This window comes from Martes martes (assembly GCF_963455335.1).
Source record: "Martes martes genome assembly, chromosome: 2".
NCBI lineage: Eukaryota > Metazoa > Chordata > Mammalia > Carnivora > Mustelidae > Martes > Martes martes.
Window position 1 is genome coordinate 191,243,239 of NC_137889.1, and position 25,852 is coordinate 191,269,090.

At 33.9% G+C, this 25,852-nt stretch overlaps 1 protein-coding gene across 10 annotated transcripts in view; it reads right to left on the reverse strand.

The window, feature by feature from the left end:
* The window catches only part of EPHA5 (EPH receptor A5), a gene marked incomplete at both ends in the record, with an annotated part of 340,499 nt that overhangs the window by 156,736 nt on the left and 157,911 nt on the right, over positions 1 to 25,852 (reverse strand). For 4 of the 10 annotated variants that reach the window (XM_080797655.1, XM_080797653.1, XM_080797654.1 and 1 more), the window contains 2 exons: positions 7,298 to 7,633; positions 11,702 to 11,857. The exons of 4 other annotated variants lie outside the window; for them this stretch is intronic. In XM_080797655.1, the coding sequence (XP_080653781.1) occupies positions 7,298 to 7,633; positions 11,702 to 11,857 (492 nt within the window). The remainder of the gene's footprint in view (positions 1 to 7,297; positions 7,634 to 11,701; positions 11,858 to 25,852) is intronic. 2 more of the 10 variants (XM_080797657.1, XM_080797656.1) reach the window with 1 other exon arrangement.

The following is a 25,852-nucleotide window of genomic DNA, read 5'->3' on the forward strand; positions in this document are numbered from 1 at the left end:
AGAAATATGGGAAGAACTGGCTGTATCCAAGTGCACTGGAGAGTTTAAAGAATAAAATAAGAAGCTTAAAATTTAAATTTTCAGCTCAAGTCATATGAGATCATCAGAGAGTCTCCCTGCCAAAAGTCCTCTTACTCAAGTGAAAAGGATAACAGAGCTGCACAAAAAAGTCCAAGTCTGATTTCATAGAATTACGGAATTATAAAAATGATTGAACTTATTGCAGTGCTTTATAAGAAAATGAGGCCACTGATTGGAAGAAAAAGTGAAATTCTGAGCATTGGAATGTAGATGTGGGGAAGAAGTCAGATAACTCAGCATATTCTCAACTTTTAAAACTTACTGAGTCTCTCTTGCTACCAGATTCAGCTGTTCCACACCTGACTAAGAAAGTGATTTCTTCACATCTTCATTACCAAGCCTACACCTTATCTATGATTGTTAACTGATAGCTGGAAGAAATTCTCTTCCTGCCCAAAACTATCACTCCATCTGAACTAAGAATACCAATATTTTCTTGAAAGCTAATATTCTAGTCAATATTGGGGGGCAAGAAATTTCCTAGATATAAGAATCACAAGATTCTATGACTTAAATTGGCCAAAGCATAATAAATGTATGTAAAAATGAATTTTATGAGTTTCTCACATGTATAAGAGCTGGAAACAATTTAATTCAAGCCAGTATAAATTCATGATTAGAGATTCTGGATTCAATGTACTTTTCCAGGTCATTGGCACAAGTGCTAAATGTTTCTTTAATTTTTTGACCAAAATCTGGATTGAAAGGTGTCCAAAGTTAAAATAAATTCAAAAACTGTGAATTCCTGTTCTAATGTAGAAGAGAGAGTTAAACAATGTGCTGAAAAAGAAGTGTTAAAGTGGATTTATATTTCAAGAACTGTGAAACTACCCACATCTTCAGGAAGGGCCCAGGGACATTTTCTTTATCATAATGACAAGAAATAAATTCATGGCAGTGCCACAATCATAAACAAAATCTCTATAATTTCTGTCCCTTATACTTAACACAAAAGTTGAAGCTGCAGTGAAATAATTTATTGATTTCTATAGGGTTCAGGGGTGGCAGAGGCCAAGCAGTAGCACTTGCCATCGGAAGTAGGTGGGCATGAATTTCATAATAGGCAGCAGGATTTGGATGGCAAAAAGTCTAGTACGCTGGCATTCAAAGACCAAAATTATGGGCCATTTGATTTGTGCCACTAACGACATGAAGGTCTGAGAAATACAAATCAAAATTTAGCGAGCTGGTAAGTCATGGTAGATCACCAAATCCTAGACCTGAGTTAGCTTATACATGGTCCCTGACGTAAGATGGTCCAACTTACTTTTTTTTTTTTTTTTTTTTTTTTTTTTTTTTACTTTATAATGTTGCAAATGTGATACACATTCAATAGAAACCTTACTTAGAATTTAGAATTTTGATGCTTCCCTGGGCTGGTGATACTCTTTCACGAAGCTGGGCAGTAAGCCACAGCCCTGTCAGCCACACAGTCACGAGGGTAAACAACAAACAACACTTAAAAGCATTCTGTACCCAGGCAACCCCCTGATTTTTTTTTTTTCTGCTTTTAGTACAGTAGTTGATAAATGACATGAGTTATTCAACACTTCATTATAAAATAGGCTTTGTGTCAGATGATTTTGCCCTACTATAGGTTAATTTTGATGTTCTGAGCACATTTAAGATAGGCTAAGATAAACTCTGATGTTTGGCAGGCTGGGTGTATTAAATGTATTTTTGACTTAGATATTTCCAACTGAAAATGGTTTTATCGTGATAGAAGATGATCATAAATCCAGGAAGATCTGTACGTACCCACAGTCCCTTAAATGAAGAGAAAGGTGATTGTCTTTAAAAAAGGATTGTGCAATAGCAACATACGTTAAAACTCGACATCTGTCTTTTAGCTTCTTTGAAAGGTATTTCTGACCATTTCTAAATAAATGGACAGGGGGAGGGGTAAATGCCCAGATCTTTCACGGTTATTGAATACTGTGTCTGAGCTAACATTAATCCCTGTGAATTCCAAATACCACTGAGAAACATTGATCTGAGTGGACATGATGGGGGTAAGGTGATCAATGAGTTGTTGTTCTGAGCCCACAGTACCATTGGCACATTGATGCCTTCTCCATCCCATCTTTGATTCTTTCTTCAGGTCACACACTGGTATATAGTTGGAAGATTTACCTTGCACTTGGAAGAAACCTCTGTCTCCGAGGCCCATGAAGTAAAATCTGTAAAACTATAGTAATGGCCAAATTAAAATATCTCCATCCTACCAAAAGAGGAAGCACAAATCTTTATTGTATCTGTGGGGGAATGCAGAAATTAGTGCCACCATAAAAAATATGGAAGAATAAAGAGTGGGGATTATGAGTTTTAATGACTTGTTTAGTTTGAGTAGAAGACAAACTAATCTTGTCAAAATATGTATTTAATCAGGTGGTGATTACAAATACACCTAATATAGTCTCTCCACTGTTGAAAATCAATAAATATCTTTACCATTGTTTAGTAATGGTCTAATAGATGACGATAAACTTTTTAAACATCTCAATACACAGAAACCACCAGAAAACATTTGTTGCCACTTGGCAAGGGCAACAACCTACTTTTACCATCTCATTTTAGCATTCTCTTAAATTTCCAGCTCTACAGCATAATTCAGTCTTCAGGGGATCCTGGTCATCCCAATATCCTAAGCTATATCATGCTGGTCAACTACACGAATGGCATCAAGCTGAAAATATTTGATTAAATGGGATTATCACTTACCCCAGACACCTTTGCAAGAACCAAGGAATAAAAACCTTGAAAACATAGGGGCATCTTTCTTAGGGATATTTCTGTACTTGATCTTAGCCAAAAGGCCAAGAAACGATCTTAGTGATATCTCTGATAGTCTGGGACAGGTTGCGACATCCCCACCAAAATGTGTGTTGCATTTGCAGCTCACGTCATGTCAACCGAACCCTCTGAAGACAGAAACCAAGGGCCTAAGATTGATTCAAAACAAAGTTTGGTCTATTTTACCTCAGAATTAGAATTCTGTACCTTTGCATATTAAAATATTAGTAATTGAGGGTTTTGTTTGTTTGTTTGTTTGTTTTTGGTTAGAATAAGCTTATTCTTTCTTGGGATAAAATATACATTTGTATATACTTTAAAAATTTTGAATTTTAGCACTTGATGTCATATGCCTACAGCAAAATTATTTTAAAATAGAAACTTGAACAATATGTTCATAGGAGAATATGATAATGCACATTGTTTTGTGAGTGAATAATGAAATTTAAAAATATTCGCTTTTAACAGAATTTTTAATTTTCACACTATGTTTTGATGTATCACTCACTCTCTAACTATCTACGTATCTATCTATTCATCCATCCATCCATCCACCTAACTAGGAGATAGATATTTAGATAAACAAATAAAACAGAAGAACAACAGAAGTGTTGTTACATAAATAATCTAAATACTTGTTTTTAGAAGGAATGAGTAATGGGTAATTCAACTTTTTGAAATAATGTATTGCATAAAACAGACATAAACTCACTAAGAAGGTGGAGGAACTCACTCAACATCCCTTTTCTAAGTTTAAGAATTTAAAAAATTCATGGTTTGCATTTTCATCATTTTATCCACTTTGCAACCTATTTGTTAAAAGAGTTCTTTACATAATTAACATATCTCCATTGTATTTTCCTATGTTTTTCCCCTCCTCCACAGACAGCATTTCTTTATCTTCATGTAAATTACTTTTTTCTCTTTTTTTTATCCTTTTCAGATGTGTTTCTTTTTCTTGACCATGAAAACCTTCACAATTTTACAATGCTTTCCCGTCAACCTCACTATTATTTGCTGCATTTTACAAGGACCGTAAAGACCAACTAATTCTAGTACTCAGCTTTTCTTAAAATTTTATATTTGGGGAGTTTTTTGTTTTGCCTTGCTTTTTAAGTACTCTCTAACCCCAGCATGGGTCTCAAACTCACAGCCCGGATATCAAGAATCACATACTCCATCAACTGAGACAGCCAGGTGCCCCAAAACTTTATATTTTGATTTTATTATTAAATTACCTTGTAAAAAAGTACCATTTAAATTTAGACAACATCTTGCAAGAATAAGGTGGGCGCCATAATGATATAATGACTGGGAAAGTGTTTTAAATACTGTATAAACATCCATAAATTTGTCATTTGATCACTATCTTCAGCACAAAATCGTTATTTATTTTTATAGACCAGTCAGCTAGGGTTACCTAATCAATTTCAGTTCCTAGCTTAATGCAGGATTCTCATCTTGAAAAAAAATTGCTAGTTTTTCTTCTGGTACTTTACAAATATAATGTTGAATTTGGACATTTCAGACTGTGCACTAAAATTGCAAAAGATGACTGATGTCAACCTTCTTGGACCATCTCAAATGACCCCAAGGAGAAACCAAAAATAAGAACTGGAAGACCAGTTCTTATTTTTGGCCAGTAATAATCCTGAATAATCCGATATGATAGAAACAGAATGTATTACGACAGCATAAGGGTCTCTCCCGTGCCTAAGTGGAAATTAGTAAACCTTAATTTCTACAACCAAAAGAATTATACCTTGAAGGGACGCACAACTATACAATGGAGAACTGTCTGCAAAGATGGGTATCCTTTCCCTTTTTGGCATATGATGCTCTGTAAACTGACATGCTTTGGAACAGTTCTTCTAGCAATTTAAAATACTATCTCCTGGGCTATAGTCCTCAGTAAGACACCTAATAAAACATGTATTAATCTATTTTAGGTTGGCTTTTTTTTCTTTTAGTCAACAACACACTTTGTTGTTGTCACAAAAATAAGTCAGAAAATGCCAAAATAAATTACAAATCTGAAATGAATCTATTACAAAAGAAACACATTTCTCAAAAAACCCTCCTTAAAAAAGTTTGAAACTAAAGTTAAAATCTGCTGAAAGAAATTTTATATAAAAAACACATAAGGCACAAATAATTTGCTTCAATTTAATGCTTAAAAATATTCAAATATTAAAAAGTAACTATTACAACCCATTTTCCATAATGTCGGCACTTGATAAATGTACAGCAGTAGTGATATTAAATATAAGACTTCTTAACAGCTACTTGAAGTTAACAATTTTTGTGCAAATTGAGGCTTGGTTGTCTAGAATGGTCAGATACTAAGAAAAATCTCTTCTTGTTTTGATTTTTTTTTTAATATAGGTTTACAAGGCTTTTACTGTAAGTGTATCCTGAGAACTTGGAAAAAAAGCAGCAACCAAAATGTCTGCTCTGAATACAAATGCTTATTTTATATGATAGCCGCGCTTTGAACAGCTGGATGAAAATTATTCCTTCATGGTATTTAAGGTATTTATACATCAAAAAAGCACACTTTGCAGTCTGAACAGACTAGCAAGTCAAAGACAACTAGAGCAAATATTTATTAAGTACATTATCTTTAAAGTATACAGTCATTTCCTATACCTAGTTCATCAGAGAAGTATCTTTCAAGTAAGTTGAGGTTATGCAAGCCAGAAATCGTTCTCCCTGAGGAATACAACTCTTACTGATTGTTCAAAATGTTTTCAATATACTAATGGAAGACTCATACACAGAACCAAGTAAAGTTGAAAGATGTTGCATGAGAAGCCTGAAATCACATGTTATAAAGTCAGTATTTTTCTGATGTGGGAAGGCAGTCCACATTTACTGAACACTTGTGACTAGATACTGTGACGGAATATCGACTTAAACCAGTATTGCCAGCAGCTGAGTCTAGAGTGAAGGAAAACTTAATTTTCACTATTCCTATCCAGCTCTTTAACACTTTTATTACTTCCACCTTAGGTTCGGGAGCAAATGAAGAAAAATATAAAGGATTTCCTTAGGGAGGTGACATATATGTGTGCAAACTTTTCTCTCACAGAATTAAAAAAAATGCTGTGGACATCTATTCAACATGGATAAGAATATCTAGAATATTTAGAATGATTCTTAGTGAATTACTCAACTACTTTCATATCATCCCAGCTGCTCTTGAATATTTCCCTCAGTTTAATCAATCAGAAGGAACTATGAATTTAACTACATGCATTTTCTTATTCTCAAGAGGTAATGACTTGATTTACCCAACACATTCAGTAATTCAAATTATTTTGGCTAAGACATGGTTACCAACAGCATTCTCTTATTAACCCAGTCATTCTACAACCTACAAGCTTATACTAACGTGTATGAATTAAGTCCAATTTGATTCAGTTGAACACCTCTTGTTTCTTCATAAGAACACTGGCAAGGATGTCCTCACTGAAAAAAGTCCAACTGGGGTACTAATAAAGTGACAAGTTTCTGCCCATGGACTAAGAACTGTGGCCAGGGAATAGAGGGAAGTTCTATTTAATGCCTCATCCCACCCACATACCTGTTGTGGACAAAAACAAGTCATAAATTACCCATAGTCTTTGAATGATTTCCGCCACATGATAGGTTGAATTATTAATTTAACTATAGTTTATCTTGGTTTTCATTTTACCAGAAAAGAAGTTCTCTGTTTACTTAAAATTGAATATCTGGGGGAATCTAGGAATCTAGGGGGGAATTAGTAGCTCAAGCAGAACTGTGTTCCCTACTCCTTAATAATTACTCCCTAGTAATTCCAAGATCCTCATATGGAACATAAATGTGTTTTCAAGTATAGTTCAGCTATTCTAATTTTGATAAGTGGATTATCAAATAAAACTTCATTCTTTACATTTTTATAATAATAATATTAGAAATAATAAGAAAAGCTTATTTCAATGTGCAAAGAAAATTCAGCTGCGATGCCAAATGAACAAATAAACAAGCAAATAGACCTGCTTGGTTATCTGCTAAATTAATGAAATAAATAAAAAATTAAAAGTAAACAAAACAACAAAATACGTAGATTTGAGCGATCATAATTGCATGTGTGAAATTTGAGGTAAAAATTTTTGCTACAAATTAACTTGAGCCAGCAATGTCTTTTTAATAAAAAAAATTCAATTGAAGCGTATCTCCCCCTGCCCCCGCCCATGGATGAGTCTACTAAGAAAGCCTTAGCCATTACTTGTTTAAAACTAAATAAAACATTTGGAGATATAGTCGACTTTAAGCTCTAACCCTGTAATTTACGGGAAGTTCTCTTACAGATCTCACGCGGTTCAGCCCTCACTTAGCTATGAAGATAATTGACAGAGCTTGGCCTAAGGTACATGATTTGGCTGGACATCACACTTACCTGCTTGATTTGTGGTTACATTTACAGACACATACTGCCGGGCTCCTGGGCTCAAGTCGGACACTCCATTCACTGCCTCAATCTCAAAGGTATAGTTTGTGTGAGCGAGCAGATCCACCATCATGACAGAGGTGTTTTTCAGGCCGATTTGCTGGGGGAGGTACCTGACATGACCGCCACACTCGTCACACACACCTGCATGGGAGTTGCACTTCTTGCATGCAATATAATATGATACATCTTTCCTTCCACCAGTGTCAGCAGGAGGAATCCATTCCAGAAAGACACTAGTTTCATTAACATTTGAGATGGCATTCCGAGGAGCTGAGGGGGGTCCTGGTTTGCAAAGTAAAGTGAGAAAAACATATTTTAAGATGATAAAATTAGGCATTGTTTACTACACAAATCCCTGGTCTGAAGGAAAAAAAAAATTGATTTGCAATCAGTCTCTTAAATGGGGAGAATGCAAGAATCATCAATTTGTAATAATCTTTGAAAAAATCTTGTTATAGTTTTGTTGGGACAATAGTGGGACTTACACCCTATAGAAATAACTTAGCCTGGCATTGTTATAACCACTTGTTTAGATAAAACAGATGTTTTGCTTAGTGTACATATAAAGAATGATGGAGTAACACCGTGTATGCAAAAATAATGTTAGATAAAAAATTTTATATTCGAACAGTGGTAAGTCCTTTGACAAGTCCAAGGAAAAATTCTCCTTGGGGATTGAACTGATTACTTCCTTATTGAGATCTGTCCCAGAAACCTAGGAAGTACACATGAAGGATTTACTAAGCAATGAGCACAAGTGAAAATAGGATTTGTCAGTGTGGCTCTTGACTACAAATTCTGCAGCAAGTAAAATAGCCTGAGCTCACCTCAAAATAAATTGCATATCCACAGATAAATCACTAACACCATTTGAAATATTCCCCACAAGTCAAGAAGAAACTAGAATTTAAGTAGCTGGACACTGCAATGTGTAATGAAACTTCACTTACTTTGATATTGTTTTAATACTGTGGCTCTGCAAATTGTGAATTTTACTTAATTGGAAATCAGAAATTTATTTTAAAAATAACTCTCAAAAACACTATAAGAGAATGAATGAAAGTGTTCAGATCTTGAAGGATCAGCAGAACAAATTTATATATAAATAAAAAACAATATCCATTTGTATACTACTTTATTTCTGATATGAATAATTAGCTTATTAAGGAGAACTGAAGTTAATTCCATATCAGTTGTGACAATTTTATACCACTCTGTTGGGGATTGATAAGGATGGAGGCTTTATGTATATGGGCATGGGTTATATGGGAAGTCTCTGTGTCTTCCTTTAAATTTTGTTGTGAACCTAAAACTGTTCTAAAACAAAAAGTCTTTTAAAAAAGGAATCGTATAATATCTGTCTCTACAGTTGATTTTCAGATATTTCAATCTATTATAACATCAATCAGTTGTTAATGTATATGGTCACACATTCCCAAGGTAAAAATACATTTTTTTTTCAGACTTAATATGTAAAACTTCTCGACAAGGAATAGAATGAACCATGGTGTCGAATGGTTCATAAGTGTAAATTAAGCTACTTGGAAGGACATAGGTTAGTTCTCTTAATATCCGTTGTTTTAAATATAGAGATTAATATTAATTTCTAACTAACATTTATTAAGCCATGACTGTTGAAGACTAAATTTAAAAGTGATAAAAAAGTTACATGGTATTTATAAAATGCCATTTAAATTGACCCCAAAAATCTAAGAGTTGCCATTTTTGGCAAAATAATCCCTACCTCAACTATATCTCTGATCGAACCCTGTGAGTTTTCCATACATACAACCTCAATATAAAGCTTCAATATAAACACTTCAATGTAAAGCAGTTACTTAAGATGGAAATCCATAAGTTTTTTTTTTTTTTTTAACTGTAAACTTAAGCTTATTTAATACTGGAAAGTTACAGAGAAAATGTCATTTGAAATCAAAAGGTTACAGGTTTACTTCTGAGAAAAAGGTAAAATATCCTTGAAATATGTCTAGCTCAGAAAGACATCAAACTTTTTTCTCCCTGACATCTGAAATATAACCAAATTAACACCTTTTCCCTAAATCTGTTAAAATAAAAAAAAAAAATTGGAGTCTGACTCTTCCTTTCCTTCTGACTCTCTACCAACAGCCCCTCAAAACTTGGGAGGGATGAATACGCCTTTTAATGTCAAAATAAAACTCAAATTCAAGTGAAGCCCTAAAGCAGAAGTAAAAAAGTAGAGGCTCAGATTGGCATGTACCTAAAAAGTAACCTAATGAAATTTCACAGCCTTTCTAAGAGAAAGAACCAAAACAGAGCTATGAGAGCTACGAGAAGTGTCCCTTCATTTAAGCAGATTAACCAGAATTTTTTTCTTTTCCTCTAAATTTATAACACTCTATTTTCCAGATTTATGTATTTATAATGTATATTTTATATATATATATATATATATATATCTCAAAAATTACTAGAAGTTGAACCATAAATTTCATTCCAAAGTGCCCAGGGAAAGCAAAATTCCAGACTTTCATGTGAACATGTGAACATCAATCAAGCCATCCATGCATGGGGGTCATACGCAGTATTGTGGCGTTACGAATGCAACTAAAACGGAACAAACACACCCATGGATTATATATTAGAAAGATGATCTACACAAGTCCCAACAGTGTTTTCAAGAAATGCATACAAATTAGTGTTCTTTTGAAACACAGTACTAGAAATTCACACACTTGGAAACAGAGAAAATTTGAAGCCTCAAGTCCTATAATGGGACGAAGCAGTCCCTGACACCAGAGCACAGGCTTTCCATCACCCCAAACCTAGCAAACTTACAGAAAGGGAGACTGAAGTTTATGCTGAGAAAGAGAAAGATCATGGCTGGGCCACTTAAAATAACTATAGGAAATTAATGAAATTTAAAAGATAATTCAAGATACGGTTTTCTCTCCCTAATTCTATTCCTAGTTTCTAATTCTCCCTATTTCTCTCCCTAATTCATTCTATTGTCTGTCCACATTTCCCCTTTACTCTCTGGGCATTCTTTTGCTCTGATAATTAAAATAATCTCTGCTGTAAACAAAACACATCACATTCAGTCATAGTTTACATCTCCTCTACTCAAATGCATCCTCCTAAAAGTGTATATAATACTGTCATTTACTTACTTGAAAAGGAATTATTTACAATTAGTAATCATCAAACCCATAAAATGATCAGTCTTGTGATAAAAGAATGATCTTTCATAATGCAAAGCTAATATCAATACAAGAAATTATGAAAATATGTCTTGCTGACACTATAAAATTCAGAAGCTAAAATTCAGATAAAACTTCAGTTTGTGGTCATTTGATTAAAACAACTGTATGTGTGTTAAATTTCATACTAGAATGAATACTAGATTTCAACACTTTTTGTCATCATCTTTGAGAGCAACTGCAGTTTGCTGGGATCAAAAATAGTAAAATAAGGCAAGGTCATGGATACCGAATCTTAACGCAGAGAGGGGATACCCTTTCTTCCCTCCATTCTGAGTTTTGGTTTGATTTGCTATAGAGTCTTTGTATACAGACAACTTACAAAAGTATTTTTATCAAGCAAACAAATACATAAGTGCATTTCCTTCTAAGAAATATGTCAAATACTAGAAAAACTAAAACACCAAAACGTTGCTGGATGTGGATGCTTTCACTGTAAATGTTGAAATTAAATGTTTACTATTCATCATTCTAATTATATGATTATAGAATCATATAATTAATAATCGTAAAGGACCCTCACTTATAAGAACCATGGTAACTGCTTAAAAGTCTTATCTAAAGATTTTTTCTATTTGACTCCTAAATCTGACTTGCCAACCCCCAGTATCCCATGTTCTTGAAGTGTTTCCTGTCTTCTTTCATAAATGACCTTCTCATTGGCTTTTGTTGTTTAGTGGGGGAAGTTAGGTCAAAAGAAAAAAAAAAAAACAACATTTATTACATGTTTATGTGATCAGAAGCCTGGCTCGGGAGAGAACAAAGATTGAAAAAAAAACAGTTTACGGTGAAAAGGAAAATGGGTTTATCAAAGTCATGTTTACCTGTCATGAACATGAAAAGAAATTACAAAATAAAAGAAAAAATTCTCTGTCCCCGATGTTGAATTTGAAATTAGGGAAAATGAATGCTTCTAACAGTGAGTAATAAAAGAGACTCCAACTTTTCAGTGCTTACTTAAGAAAATCAAAATTTAGTTAAAAAAAAAAACTATTTTGGAAGATTAACCATTATGCCTGTTTTAAGGAAAATAGTAACAGGATGTAACAGGCTCCATCATGCTCTCTCTTCAAAGCGGTGAATATCACCAAATATCAGTGGGTTTCCTTACTTGTGCATGCCATTGTGGGTGGATCAGACTCCCTCCTGAAATAATCCTTTTCACAGACACAAGAGGTTGAAGCTTCCTCATGGGTATAACTGTGAGGTGGACATTTGCTGCAGCTCTGGCTGTGAGGTGAGGCTTTGAAGAACCCAGGTCTGCACACTGTCAAAAGAAATAAGAGACTAAGCTTTTCCCTGGAACAGATGCAGTGTTTGTTTTGTGAATAATGTCATTATTTTGACTAGTATACACAGATTACATATAACACAATATTGCCACTAATTTCAAAAATGTTTCATAAGCTTCTGAATCATAAATACCCGGTTATTCATTCAGATAATCAAATATTTAAGTATTTAAATTAAACATGTCTGGACTGTGTGTATTTTTAGTGATCTTTATGTTGCAGGAGCTTATAAGAAATTATATTACAAAAGATAAATACTTATATGTATTTAAAACTGGAGCAGTGCTTTGAATATAATTTTCATTTATGGTGTTATTAACAGAATTTTGTGGAAAAATAATAATTTTACCCTACGTTTATAGAGTGGTATGGGACATCGTAGGTCCTCAAAAATTAGTTGTTGAATTAATAAATTAATTAATTGGTGGACGTTAAGAGCTTCACAAATTTTGTTGGATTTGGGAGACTGCATAGAGAGCTGGTGTATCATTCACATTATATTGACTTCAGAGGAGTCAGATGATAGGCATTTACTTCACATTTTACTCCATTTTAGGACTTTTATTTGACTCGACATTCATCTATTCTAATATCAGTCATACTTATACTGTACAAATTGTAATGATCTACAAAGGGTAGAAACTGTGTCTTATTTAATTTTGCACTCATAATAATTCTCACAGTGTTTGACCACAGTAGGTGATTATAAATTATCACGTAATGCATAAATGAATGAATGAGATGGCATGAAGATTGTAACTGAACTATTCAGAATCACATAAAGGAAATGTGCTCTGGATTTTTTTATTAACATTTCTGTTAGTCTTCAAGTAAGTGCTTACAAAATAAATCTTTTTATGATGCTCATTCCCTAACCTTTTGAGTCTTTCTTTCTTCTCAATGGCTAATAAAGTCAAACTTTCTTTCCAGTTGTCCAATATGGGCCAAAGACACCAAATTGTTGGTTTGATTACTTTTTAGGGTTTAGATTACATAAAATTAATCAACTGTATATTTTTTTCTATTTTCAAAACTCAGTACATACACTTAAGAGCATTTATTCAAGCATCAGTGGAAATTTGCTGAAGCTCAAAGGTGAACTGATATTTCAACAGAGGTTTTTGATAGACATAATGAATTTGGGCTAATTTTCATGTGCTATAAATGATTTGGGGTTTTAGTAATCCATGCTAAGGCTTTCTGCCATCACCATGAATAATCAGGAATTGACAAAAATGAGAAGGTACTTTTTCAGTAGATCTAATTATAGCGATAGCAAAGCCTTAATGCTCTTATAAATTCAGAGAGAATGTGAAGGTATTTGAAAGATAAGAAGAGCTTTTTTGATAGTATTAGGGACATTCTTGTAGTTAAATGGTTAGGAAAAGATTTAAAATATTATTTTTCTTATAATAGGATTGTTGTAGCAGTCAGTACCATTCTTAGCTAAGTTATCCATTTTTTCTCCTTTTATCATCTTCAGCAAAACCATTTTCACTTTAAACACTATTTACTTTTCAAAGACATGAAGTGTCAATCCACAATTCTGCATATTTGGAATTTGATGATCATTTGTGAAACAAAAGTCAGTTCTTTTATTTTATTGAATGCCTTTTAACCTAAAAACTTATTGTGATATCATATGTAACACTTAGTAACCTTCCATGGAAACTTTGGAAACCAATTAATATAAATGTAAATAAAAGTAGATAAGTGTATCTTTCTGGTCAGGAGTTCAACAAAATGCTTTCAGCAGGTGTAATAGGCCAAAAATTTTGCTCTGTACTAGATTACAGAGGTGAACAAGATAGAAATGGCTCTTCCTTTGTGAGTCTTAAAAGTACTGCATGATTAATTATAAATATTGTTATGCTAGAAAAAAAGAAAGCATGGAAGTGAACATTGACATCTAATTTAGATTGGGATGTCAAAAAAAGACTTCCTTAGGAAGCTGAGTCTTTGCTGAGATGTTAAAAAAAATTAAGGGCCACCTGGGTGGCTCAGTGGGTTAAGCCTCTGCCTTCGGCTCAGGTCATGATCCCAGGGTCCTGGAATCGAGCCCCGCATTGGGCTCTCTGCCCAGCGGGGAGCCTGCTTCCCTTCCTCTCTCTCTGCCTGCCTCTCTGCCTACTTGTGATCTCTTCTCTGTCAAATAAATAAATAAAATCTAAAAAAAATAAATAAATAAAAAGGAAGCATATCCATTTTACATTAGGGGGACAATTAGAGTGTATTCAACTGCATTAGAAGGGCAAACTCTTTGCAAAGGACCAAAACAGGGAAGAAATAAGGAGATAGAAGAAACTGAAGAATTGATAACGGTGATAGTACAATTAAAGTGGCAGAGATAAAGTTAGACAGGGAAAAGGACACCAGACCACACCTTCTAGTTTTTATTATTTGAGGTCACTATAAAATTTTAAGCAGGAAAATAAGAGGATGACAATGATGTTTGAGAGATCACAGTGTAGCACTGTGGATAACGGAATGGAGAGGAGCAGGGATGGAGGCAATTGGTCCTTTTGCCAGTGTTGCACTGTGCAGAAAAAGACTCTTGTTTAACAAGCGTGGTTTCAGTGGTCATAGATGAGAGTAGGTGAATTCAGGTGATCAGTCTGAGGTAAAATCAACGAGGTTTCATGATATATTTAATGGTCAGATGTGAGAGGGGAAGTCCTATGGATGACTCTGAGGTGTTTGGCTTAAACTGCACAGGAACTACTGGGCCATTTTCTCAGAGAATGTTCGATGTGAAATGTATTTGGAGGAAGATAATAATTAAGTTTGAAGCGTTCTTTAATTTGAGGTGGCTAAAGAAATCCAAATAGAGATCTAGGGAGGAAAGCAGTGTACTCAATATTATCCAAGAAAAAACTACATATATATATATATATATATATATATATATATATATATTACATATATATGTAATTATTAATTATGTAATATATGTAATTATTCATTGCCTTCAAATCATGGACTGAAATCCAAATGGTACATACAATGCTGCTAGACAATCTTAGTATTATTTTCTTAGTTAACTTTAGTTTTCAGCATCAACATGAGGATTTTGCAGCTTCTTCTCTCTCTCCTTACTCCTTAGAAGCTCTGTTCTTTTGTGATTCCTAGCTGGTTACATTTGTTTCTGTGCTGAGAAAATGGAAGTCATTAGAGGAACTTGCTTTTTCTCCTGCCACCAAATCTCCAAACCTAAATGCTCTTGTAGCCACCCTCTCTACCTTTCTTCCCATTAAAATGCACAGGTATTTTTGAGTCTATCTAAGGAAAATATATTTTAATTAGGAACCTCATCTCTATCCTCTGTGGGTAATATTTCAAGTGTCTACTATCCCTTCTCCATGCTCAGTCTCTCTCAGTCTCTTTCTTTCAATTTCTGTCTCTGTCTGTCCGTGGTCTCTCTCTTCCTCTCACCTAGTCATTCACATGAGCCCAATACAATATTCCAGAATTTTTCAATGGAAACAAAGTGACGCAAAAGAAAACAGATAATAACCATAAACTATCAATCTCATTTGATCTCAATTTATCCTGTAGCTACTATTTTTGCTTCCCTGAAGAACACAATTTCTTAAATTACTTTTCCATACATGCATCTCTAGTTCCTATTTTAAATCACACCTTGGCACAATCCACTCCCCTGAACCTGTTTTTGTTAAGATTGCAGTCATCTTGTTTCCATCCTTCTCAACAGCATTTGATCATGTCCTTTTTGGGAAACTCCAATTAATTTTACTACAAAATGCTAGCAAAGTCTACAAGTTTCCACACAATATCTAAGAATTCCTTCAAATGTGGTCTCTTCCCACTCTCACTATCTCCAACCATACTAATCTATTTATAATTTCTTGCATTTGAGAAACTCTGTTATCTGTTCCTAAATTTTTCAGGAAAAACATCCCAGCCAAAAGACAAGAAGTGGGGGCGCGTGGGTGGCTCAGTGGGTTAAAACCTCTGCCTTCGGCTCAGGTCATGATCCCAGGGTCCTGGGATCGAGCCCCGCATCGGGCTCTCTGCTCAGCAGGGAGCCTGCTTCCTTTCCTCTCTCTCTGTCTGCCTCTCTGCCTACTTGTGCTCTCTGTCAAATAAATAAATAAAATCTTAAAAAAAAAAAAAAAAGACAAGAAGTGTAAGTTACTGGGGAAAAAAAGTTTGCAGTCCCTGATAAGGAATTTGGATTTACTCTAAATGCATTTGGAAAACACAGGGTACTTATTTTTTCATGGCACTCCTTTTGTCACACACTGTGGCAAGAAATACTTGTACTGTGGTCAGAATATAAAAATTGTTCTTGACACCCTAAAGCTACAACGTATTTAGGGAGACAATAAATAAAAACTAATAATCAAAAGAAGCAAAATTGATCTTTTTTGCGTTTTAATCATGACAACACTGAACAAATAATTATTTAGATGAATGGTAATATTTCTTTAAACTCCAACTCTGTATGTTTCATTTAAAATAAAGGAAGCTTTTGGAATGAAATTATTTCTAAATGACAATTGTACATTACCTAAAAATTATTTAGAAAATATTATGCAAGTCCATTTAAGTTGAACAAGGAGTTGGAGACAAAAACTGCATCCTACGTTTCATGAGACTGACTTGGAGGAAAGGAAACTATTTTTTTTTTTAAGTAAAATGTTTCTAATAATTCCTATTCTGTCCATGCTTCAAGGTTCTTTTTACGTGCTACCTTTTACATGATGTTTGTGATGATCTCCATTGCTACATACTCTTTCCTTACACATCTTTCAGGGCTACAGACTATTTATTAAACATCTGTCTTTGGCATATAGCACAAATTTTGCCATAATTTTATGTGTATGAATTCTCACCTGCTTTATACAGAGTTGGAAAACTCTGTATAAACATTCTAAAGAATGGAAATAGTTCACTTGATTTTCATTATATGTAGCATAATTTATTGTACTGAGTACATATTCATCAGTATTTATTGTGTAAATAGTACATTTCTGTCCTTCTCAGAGTGTACATGACATAGCAGAACTTAATAAAAGCTGATGAAGCTAAATTATTTAAATATTAAGTCTTGGCAAGTAAATAATATGTCCTATATTGATGTCGGCTACTTTAGAAGTTTTGCAAAACCTGCCAACATTCCAGCTCTCATATTTATCACTTAGAAAATAAGGAAGTTAATTAAATTTATTAAAATAGTTTTAAAAATCTAAACAGAAAAAGCATGTCATCAATATATGAATTTCAATTGTCGAATTTGTGAAAAGGTGTTGCCTAATCTAATTAGAAGATCTTAAAAAGTTCTAAAAATTACCAAAAGTGATTAACCTGATAATTTAGGGTTTTTCCCATACTTTTTTTTTAAAGATTTTATTTATTTATTTGACAGAGAGAGAGACAGCCAGAAAGGGAACACAAACAGGGGGAGTGGGAGATGGAAAAGCAGACTCCCCACTGAGCAGGGAGCCCAAGGCAGGACCTGATCCCAGGGCCCCAGGATTATGACCTGAGCTGAAGGCAGCCGCTTAATGACTGAGCCACCCAGATGCCCATAGGGTTTTTCTTATACTTATTACCAATTACCAATTAGATTACTTCTAATGTGTCCAAAATTTTTTTTTTTTTTTTTTTGTCGTAAAGGTCCATCACCCTTTGGATACCTAAGTGAATTCATTTTACAATTCAAAGTCCAGAAACAGAGCACAGTCACCAAGAAAAAAAATAATAATGTAGAAAATACTGTTTTAGTAATTTAGAATACTATTACTCTCCTCACTACAATTAAAATATACAGATCATCTTAAATAGAATATGCACTGCCTGTTTTTGTCTATATCGTTTAAGATACAATTAATCTTCAAAAATGTTATTAGATTTATCTGATTGGGTTTTATAGGAATGAAAGACAATCACTTTGACAAGATTTTTACTACAGTTCTATTACAGATGAATTACCAGAGGATATAAGCAAAGTCAAATTTACTTTTAAGCGGATCTTTCAAAATGAGGTGGCCATAGGATAGTTTAACCCAAATTTAAAAGATGTGTTTATTAAGAAAAACAGCATAACACAACATGCTATCAAGAAGTTGCAAAACAATTTAATACTTACACCAAAATTTAAAAATGAAAACAGATCTTTATATTTAAAATGTATGCTCAGTATAAAAAAATAGGTAATGAGTTAAAACAATGGTACATTAAAATAGATCTTAAAGTAGGAACTCTAAGATTTAGCAACATCTCTTGAATGCTTACACATAGAAATAGGACAAAGAGCCTAGTCAAGAATCTAAAATTCCTGGCTAGTTTGAATATAACTTAAAATGGTAGAAAGCAATAAGGCTGATTTTAATATTAGAAAATAATATCTGAGAAGAAAATAATACCATTTTGAATTAAAATAAAAATTTTACAGTTTTTTACAATAATAATTAACATACAGTTTTATATTAGTCTCAGGTGTACAATATAAGATTCAACAATTCTATACATTATTCAGTGCTCATCATCATAAGTGTACTCTTAAACCCCATCACCTATTTCACCCATCCCCCCATCTACCTCCCTTCTGATATGCTTTATTTTAAATGATTACCCTCAGTTATTTTTTTTCTTCCAAAAAGACCATTTTTACTTGAAGCATACTTCAGAATACATGGTTTTAAAAGATATATCTAAAATATTCCACCCAAGAAAAATAGAATATACATTTTCTTTGAGTAGAAACCGAAGAATTCCTTGGTTAAATTACATAAAAACAGACATAACAAATATTACAAATTCAAGAAAACTGAAATCATACCAGCTATATTTTCTAACCACAGTGATACAAAACCAAATATCAAAACTAAAACAAAGCTGAAAATCTACATTGTAAATATTAAATACTAATATGTAAGTATTAAACAACACACTTCTGTACAAAGCAATGAGCCAAATAAGAAATGAAATAGCAAGTCAAAATATGTCTCAAAACAAAAGAAAAAAATACAGTATTCCAAAGCCTATGGGATATGGCAAAAACAAACTTTAGAGTGAAATTTATGCTATAAGCTCATATTAAGAAAAAAAAGTTTCAAATAAACAATTTCACATTAAACTACAAGGAACCAGAAAAAGAAGAGATCTACCTGAAACTTACTAGATGAAGGAAATAACAAAGAAAAATCAGAAATAAATAGAGACAAGAATAAACAACAACATAATATTAAAAGAAAATAATGATTAGTCTTTAAAAAAATAAATTTGGCAATGCTTTAATGACATTAAGGGGGAAAAAAGACAAAAAACAAAATAAGAAATGGAAGAAAAAACAATACAACAGATAACCACAAAAATGCATAGTATGATAACAGATTACTATAAACAATGATATACCAACAAAGCAGATAACTTAGGAAAAAATCTGATAACTACAAAAAAAAAAATACACACAAGTTATGACAATTGAATCATGATCTTGACTCCAAGAAATAGGAAATCTTCTTAGACCAATAACAAGGATGAAAGTTGAATTAGGAATCAAAAATCTCTCAGCACAGAAAAGCCCAAGACTACATGGTTTCATTGGTGGATTCTACCAAACTTTTTAAAAAATGGTTGATGACAATCTTTATCAAAATCTTAAATAAGGGAATAGAGGGAACCTATTCAAAATCATTCCATGAAGTCAGTACCACAATGATACCAAAGCAGGATAAAAACAATACAAGAACAAAAAATGTCAAGTTTGTCTGATATAAGTATTGCTGCTCTGACTTTTCTTTTGATACCCATTTGCATAATAAATGTTTCTCCAGGCCCTCGCTTTCAATCTATAGGTGTTTTTAGGTCTAAAATGAGTCTTGCAGTGCTTGGGTGGCCTAGTTAGTTAAGTGTCCAACTCTTGATTTTAGCTTAGGTCATAATCTTAAGGTCATCAAATTGAGCCCCAAGTCAGGCTCCAAACTGAACATGGAGCCTACTTTAGATTCTCTTTCTCCCTCTCCCTCTGCCCCTCCCTGCTTATGAGTTCATGTGCATGCACTTCCACTCTCTCAAAAAAATTAAAATTTAAATTAAAATTAAAAAAATAAAACGAGTATTTTGTAGGCAGCATATAGATGGGTCTTGTTTTTTTGTCAATTCTAATACCCTATGTCTTTTGATTGGAACATTTAGTCCATTTACATCTAAAGTAATTATTAATTGGTATGTATTTATTGCCATTTTATTACTTGTCTTGTCATTGTTTCTGGAGATTTTCTCAGATCCTTTCTTGTCTTTCTTACTTTTCGTCTCTCCTTTGTATCTGTTCTTCTAGTCTGAATGACAGCCGTGCTGGATAGAATATTCTTGGCCACAGATTTTTCCTATTTAGCACATTGGATATGTTGTTCCACTCCATTTTGGCTTACCAAGTTTCTGCTGAGAAATCTCCAGCTACCCTTACATGTTTTATCTTATAAATTAAGAACTTATTTGTCTTGACGCTTTTAAGATTTTTTTTCTTTATCACTATATTTTACAAATTTAATTATAATATTTCTTGGTATTGGCCTGCTTTTGTTGATTTTGATGGCAGTTCTCTGTGTCTCCTGGATCTGGATGTTGTTTCCTTCCCCAGATTAGGGAAGGTGCCTGCTATTATTTCTTGAAATAAAATTTCTGCTCCCTTTTCTCTCTCTTCTTTTGGGACTCCTATAATACAAATGTTATCACATTTAATGGAGTCAGTGAGTTCCCTAAGTCTATCCTTGTGTGGCATAATTCTTCATTTTCTCTTCTGTTCAGCTTCATAATTTTTCCATTATTTTGTCTTCTAAGTCACTAATTCATTCCTCTGCTTCCTACAGCTTGCTGTTCATTGCATCAAGCCCGTTTCTAATCTCACTTATTGATTCTTCTCTAATTGAGTCTTTTTTAGCTCTTTTATCTCTGTGGTAAGGGTCTCACTAAAGTCTTTTATTTTTTCCTCAAACCAAATGAGTATCCTTACGATTGCTGCTTTAAATTCTCCACTAGGCATGTTCCTTATATCTATTTTGCTTAGATCTCTGGATGTGGCCTTATCTTGTTCTTTCATTTGGAATTAATTCCTCTGTCTTGGCATTTTGTTTAAGTCTCTGCCTCCTTCTTTGTGTTAGAAAAACCAGTTATGTCTCCTGCTCCTGAAAGCAATGGCTTTATGAAGAGGTCATGTGTTGCCCAGGGCCTGGCACTTCAGGGAGTTTCTCTGGTATGTGCTGTGTGCACTCTGCTATTGTGTTTTGGCTGCTCTGTTCTTCACACCATTCATCTGCAGAGGCTCTCCTTGCCCACTGTAGGCACTGTTTAGTCCCTGGCCCAAATGTGGCAAGTTTTAACTAGATGTGCTCTGGTCTACTTGTAGAATGAGATCGGACACCTACTCCACCAGAACGGAGGCCTGGCCAAACTCTGGTTGGGAGACTTGGAGTGGGCAGGGTTTGTGTTGGCCTTCTGGGGGAGGAGCCTGCTGCAGTGAAACTGAGACAAGCGTAACTGAGAAGGGCAGTCTCATCAGAGCAGGGGGGTGGGCTTGGTGTAAGCAAGGTGAGAACCAACCTCAGCACTGTGCCGCCTCCCACCAGTCATGGTGGCTCCGTGTTTGTGCTGAAGGGCAGGACAAGGAAATGGTGCTGACCAGCCTCCTTGTTCCTGAAGAAGTATCTCTGTGAACACTGCCTCTCAGGGATGCTCTCCTCTCCAAAAGAGTAAATAATTTCCCCAATGTGTTCCCCAGGCATTCTTCAGATTGCTGTTTCCATGCTGTCTGCCCTGGATTGTTTGCCAGCCTTCTCTCCAGGAGTAGGACAGTACCCCATCTGGCTGTATCCCAGCTAAGTCCACCAACCTTTAAAATTCCAGGTTTTAAGTCCCGCTGTGAGAACTCATGGTATTCAGCTCCTCTTGTTTTCCAAACCAACGATTGTGGGAAAACATTCTATTTGTTCATTCCCCTTGTGATCCTCCCTGCCTAGCCCTTCACCATGACCACAGCTCTTTCCCTCTGCAGAAGCTGTGATCTATTTCTCCTCTAAACCACATTTCCACACTTCCTACCTTCTTCAATGACAAATGACCCCTTCTCTCCATTTAGTTATGAAATTTGTTCTGTCGGTCTTCTGGCAGATCTCTGGAGTATTTAGGATGATTTGGTAATTATCTAGTTGCGTTTGTGGGCTAAGAGGAGCCTATGGTCCTCCTACTCTGCTGCCATCTTGAGGACTTCGTCCAGAACAAGACTGCTATTGATAAACAAATTAAATCTCTATCTCTATTTATACTTACATTTATAATTTAGCCTTGCCAATATTGATAGAAGCCCCAATAAATTATATGATATTTATAAATGAAGAGTAAAATTAATTGCTACATATCCTTTAGGTATTCATTTGTTCAATATATGTAATGAGTCAGGCTTATGTGTCATGAAACGTACTGGACACTGGACGTGCATACATAATTAAAACTCATTCATTGCTATTATGCCATTAAATAACTCAGTCAGGTGGAGCAAATTACTTATACATTATCAGGCACATATTTAAGGTTTCATTAATTGATGTTGTTTAGTATTAATATACATTTTTTTCTAAAAACCACTCAAAATGACAATTTAAAAATGGCATTGTAGGGCGCCTGGGTGGCTCAGTGGGTTAAAGCCTCTGCCTTTGGCTCAGGTCTTGATCCCAGGGTCCTGGGATTGAGCCCCACATTGGGCTCTCTGCTCCGCAGGGAGCCTACTTCCTCCTCTCTCTCTCTCTACCTGCGTCTCTGCCTACTTGTGATCTCTGTCTGTCAAAAAATAAATAAATAAATTTTAAAAAATAAATAAAAATAGTATTGTGTATGTGAATGTGTGTGTCTTGTCTGTGTAGCGACAAAAAATCAAGGTCCCTCAGTAAAAGACTAAACATATATAATACAATTTTATCCAGTTAAAAATAAAATACAGATGTATAACTTTAGAAACTGCTGAGGATTGTATTACTTTAACATTTTAATGTTTCTACATCTGTAGCTTTCACACATCTTTTATACAAAATATAGTCTCTATTTTATAGAAATGCTGTATCATACAGTGTCAATGACCAGTTATAATACCGACCTCCCATAGTTCAGATAAGAAACTATCACCTTCCCTGAACTTCAGAACAGAGGGGAATATCCTAAAATATGGTAAAAATGTATTCTATACCTATATCTCTTCCTGGTTTACTTCTAAGATTAGAACTTATAGGCTTTATAACTAACAGCTAGCAAAGTTAGAAAATACTCAAATTTTACTGAAGAAAAGATGTATCAATATAACCAATTTATGAGATAAGCTAGGATGGAATGTTTGTCTTGCTCAAGTAAAGCATGTTGATTCAATAATCTTTAATTCACAATTATTAATTGATAAATTATATGTTTCATAAGATAAAATGTTAAACTAAACTAATTTTAGCTTCACAAGTTTAAATAGCAAGAGTTTTGCAGAGTATTCTTAGAAAACATTCTACAATGGTATGATGATGTATTTCTCCAACTTGGCAACTTGGACATGCTTAAGATATAGTATCTAAAATATGAGGCTCCTTGTGGTTTGGAATGGACTGACACATGACCCCCTCAACTGTGGACAGTTGTAAATCATAATATTATCACTTTGTATGTCTAGCTGAATATCCATTAAAAGGAAGACACAATTTTGGCAATTCTTGAAAGACTTCTTCCACCTATCTATATAAGGATGAATATTTACTGGAGATAATAGAATTCACGATATCTCTCAAAGCAGAGGTTATTTTTTCTCCTTAGTTTCTAATGCATTGAACTCCTCTACCATAATAAAGGTAATACATAAATTTAGAATTTTATTTTAATTATCAGTTTTACTAGGTATTTTTCACCTCTCTAAAATTTCAATAGCTACTTAAGGTGTTAGGCAATTCTGCTCTCCCAAACAAATAAATATGAATCAATTCAGATCAGCACATTTCAATAATAGTGTGTGTAGGATATATATGGCAGAGTATGTTTATGGTCAAAACACGTTTGATATTTGTTTACATATTTCCCACTTGATTAATTTTTTAATTAGACAAAGATTTAAGAGTTAACAAGCAAAATTAGTGTTTGTAATTATTTTATAAGTTTAGAGAAAGCTAGATATCTATGCTTCTGAGAATAAATTTACTATGGAAAATTGTATGAAAAGGGAAATCTATAGACACATGCGTTCTTACTAAAGACACATGAAGTTTAGCACTTGTTTATTGATAAAAGGACATATATTGATAAAAGGACATATATTGATAAAAGGACATATATTACCTTCTCTAAATTAAAAGGTATCCAAATGTCCCACTTATATTTTCTCTCATTTTAGGCGCAGATAATTTTTCTGTACAAATTGTTGGAATCTGATGACATCTAGGCCTTTACACTTTATTTTACGTTGAATATGATAAAATTAAATATTGATGAAATACCATGAAATAATCTTGTGTCAGCCTTTAGTGTTTTTTTCTTCATTATTGAGTGGTTTGATCCAGGTGCTTTTCTGAACATTATTTGTGATAATATGTTTATTGCCTTGGTAGAAGGGATGTAGTGTTTAAATATTAAGCTAGATGATTTATCCTGTAATTGAAAGAAAACCTTATGCTCTGAGCATTTGATTCGAAGTAACCATTATTTCTAGAATCAGGTAGTGAAAGCTGTTTTGTTTACCTCATGTCTGTATGGTCATAAAATAAGTCCAGTTATGAATCACAAAGGGAATATGTTCCTCTTAATGCAATAAAACTTCCATGAAGGGATAAAAGCATCCAACACAACCTTTGTTATGAAAGTACATTCAACGTCTGGGCTCAGGGTCTTGGCCTTGACAGCTAAGGTAAAAATAGTGTTTTCTGTTATGAACATTTCTCCTTCTAACATTGGACATTAAATCTTAGTTCAGTAACTCAGAAAACAATACTGGCTATATAACAAAATTATATTTCCTTTGATATGATGAAAAACTACACATTAAATATGTACTATTTTAGAATGAAGAGTAAATCATTATATGTAGTATAAATGCGTTAGTGATTACATTTTTCTCTTTAAAAATCAAAGAACTACAACAAAAGGAAAATTTATTCCTCAATATAGTCACAGAATTACTGCCCAGATTGATCATAATTTGAGTTTAAGAAAACATTAACAATGTAGTTCTTTAAAAAGCATAGATAGATGTAGAGAGATTAACTGTAACAAGTGTTTGGAAACTATAATTTGCCTTAAAACAGAGGAAATTTTAAAAAATTGCCCTGATGATTTGTGAGAAAGAGTACTTGGAGTAGAGGACCTAGCTAATTTTTAGCTATTAATATAAATACAATTAAGAATAAAGAACAGATGGGTCATGCAGTTGCTTTAAACCAGTTTTCTGCAAATTGTACACTGAGAATTAAAATGAATCAAACCATTTTGTAAGTGTTCAATTCATATCCATGAAATACTGTTGGGTTTTTTGTTTGTTTGTTTGTTTTTAAATTGAAGTTCTGTGGGGCGCCTGAGTGGCTCAGTGGTTTAAAGCCTCTGCTTTCGGCTCAGGTCATGATCCCAGGGTCCTGGGATCGAGCACCACATCGGGTTCTCCACTCAGTGGGGAGCCTGCTTCCTCCTCTCTCTCTCTGCCTGCCTCTCTGACTACTTATGATCTCTATCAAATAAATAAATTTTAAAAAAACTATTAAATTGAAGTTCTGTGAATTAGCAAAAGCAACTGGTTAGTACAGTTCGTTTTGCAAAAGCAGTCATCTAGTTGTCCCTAATTTTCAGTATGTAAATGTCTTACTGTGTCTCAACTTAAACAATTTCAAATGTCGACATTAGGGTCAAAATTCTTTATTCACAGAATAGGAAATTTAGGCCCAAAATTATCTGGTAAAGAGTGGCCTTTAAAAATATAACTTATTTCTAAAACTTTC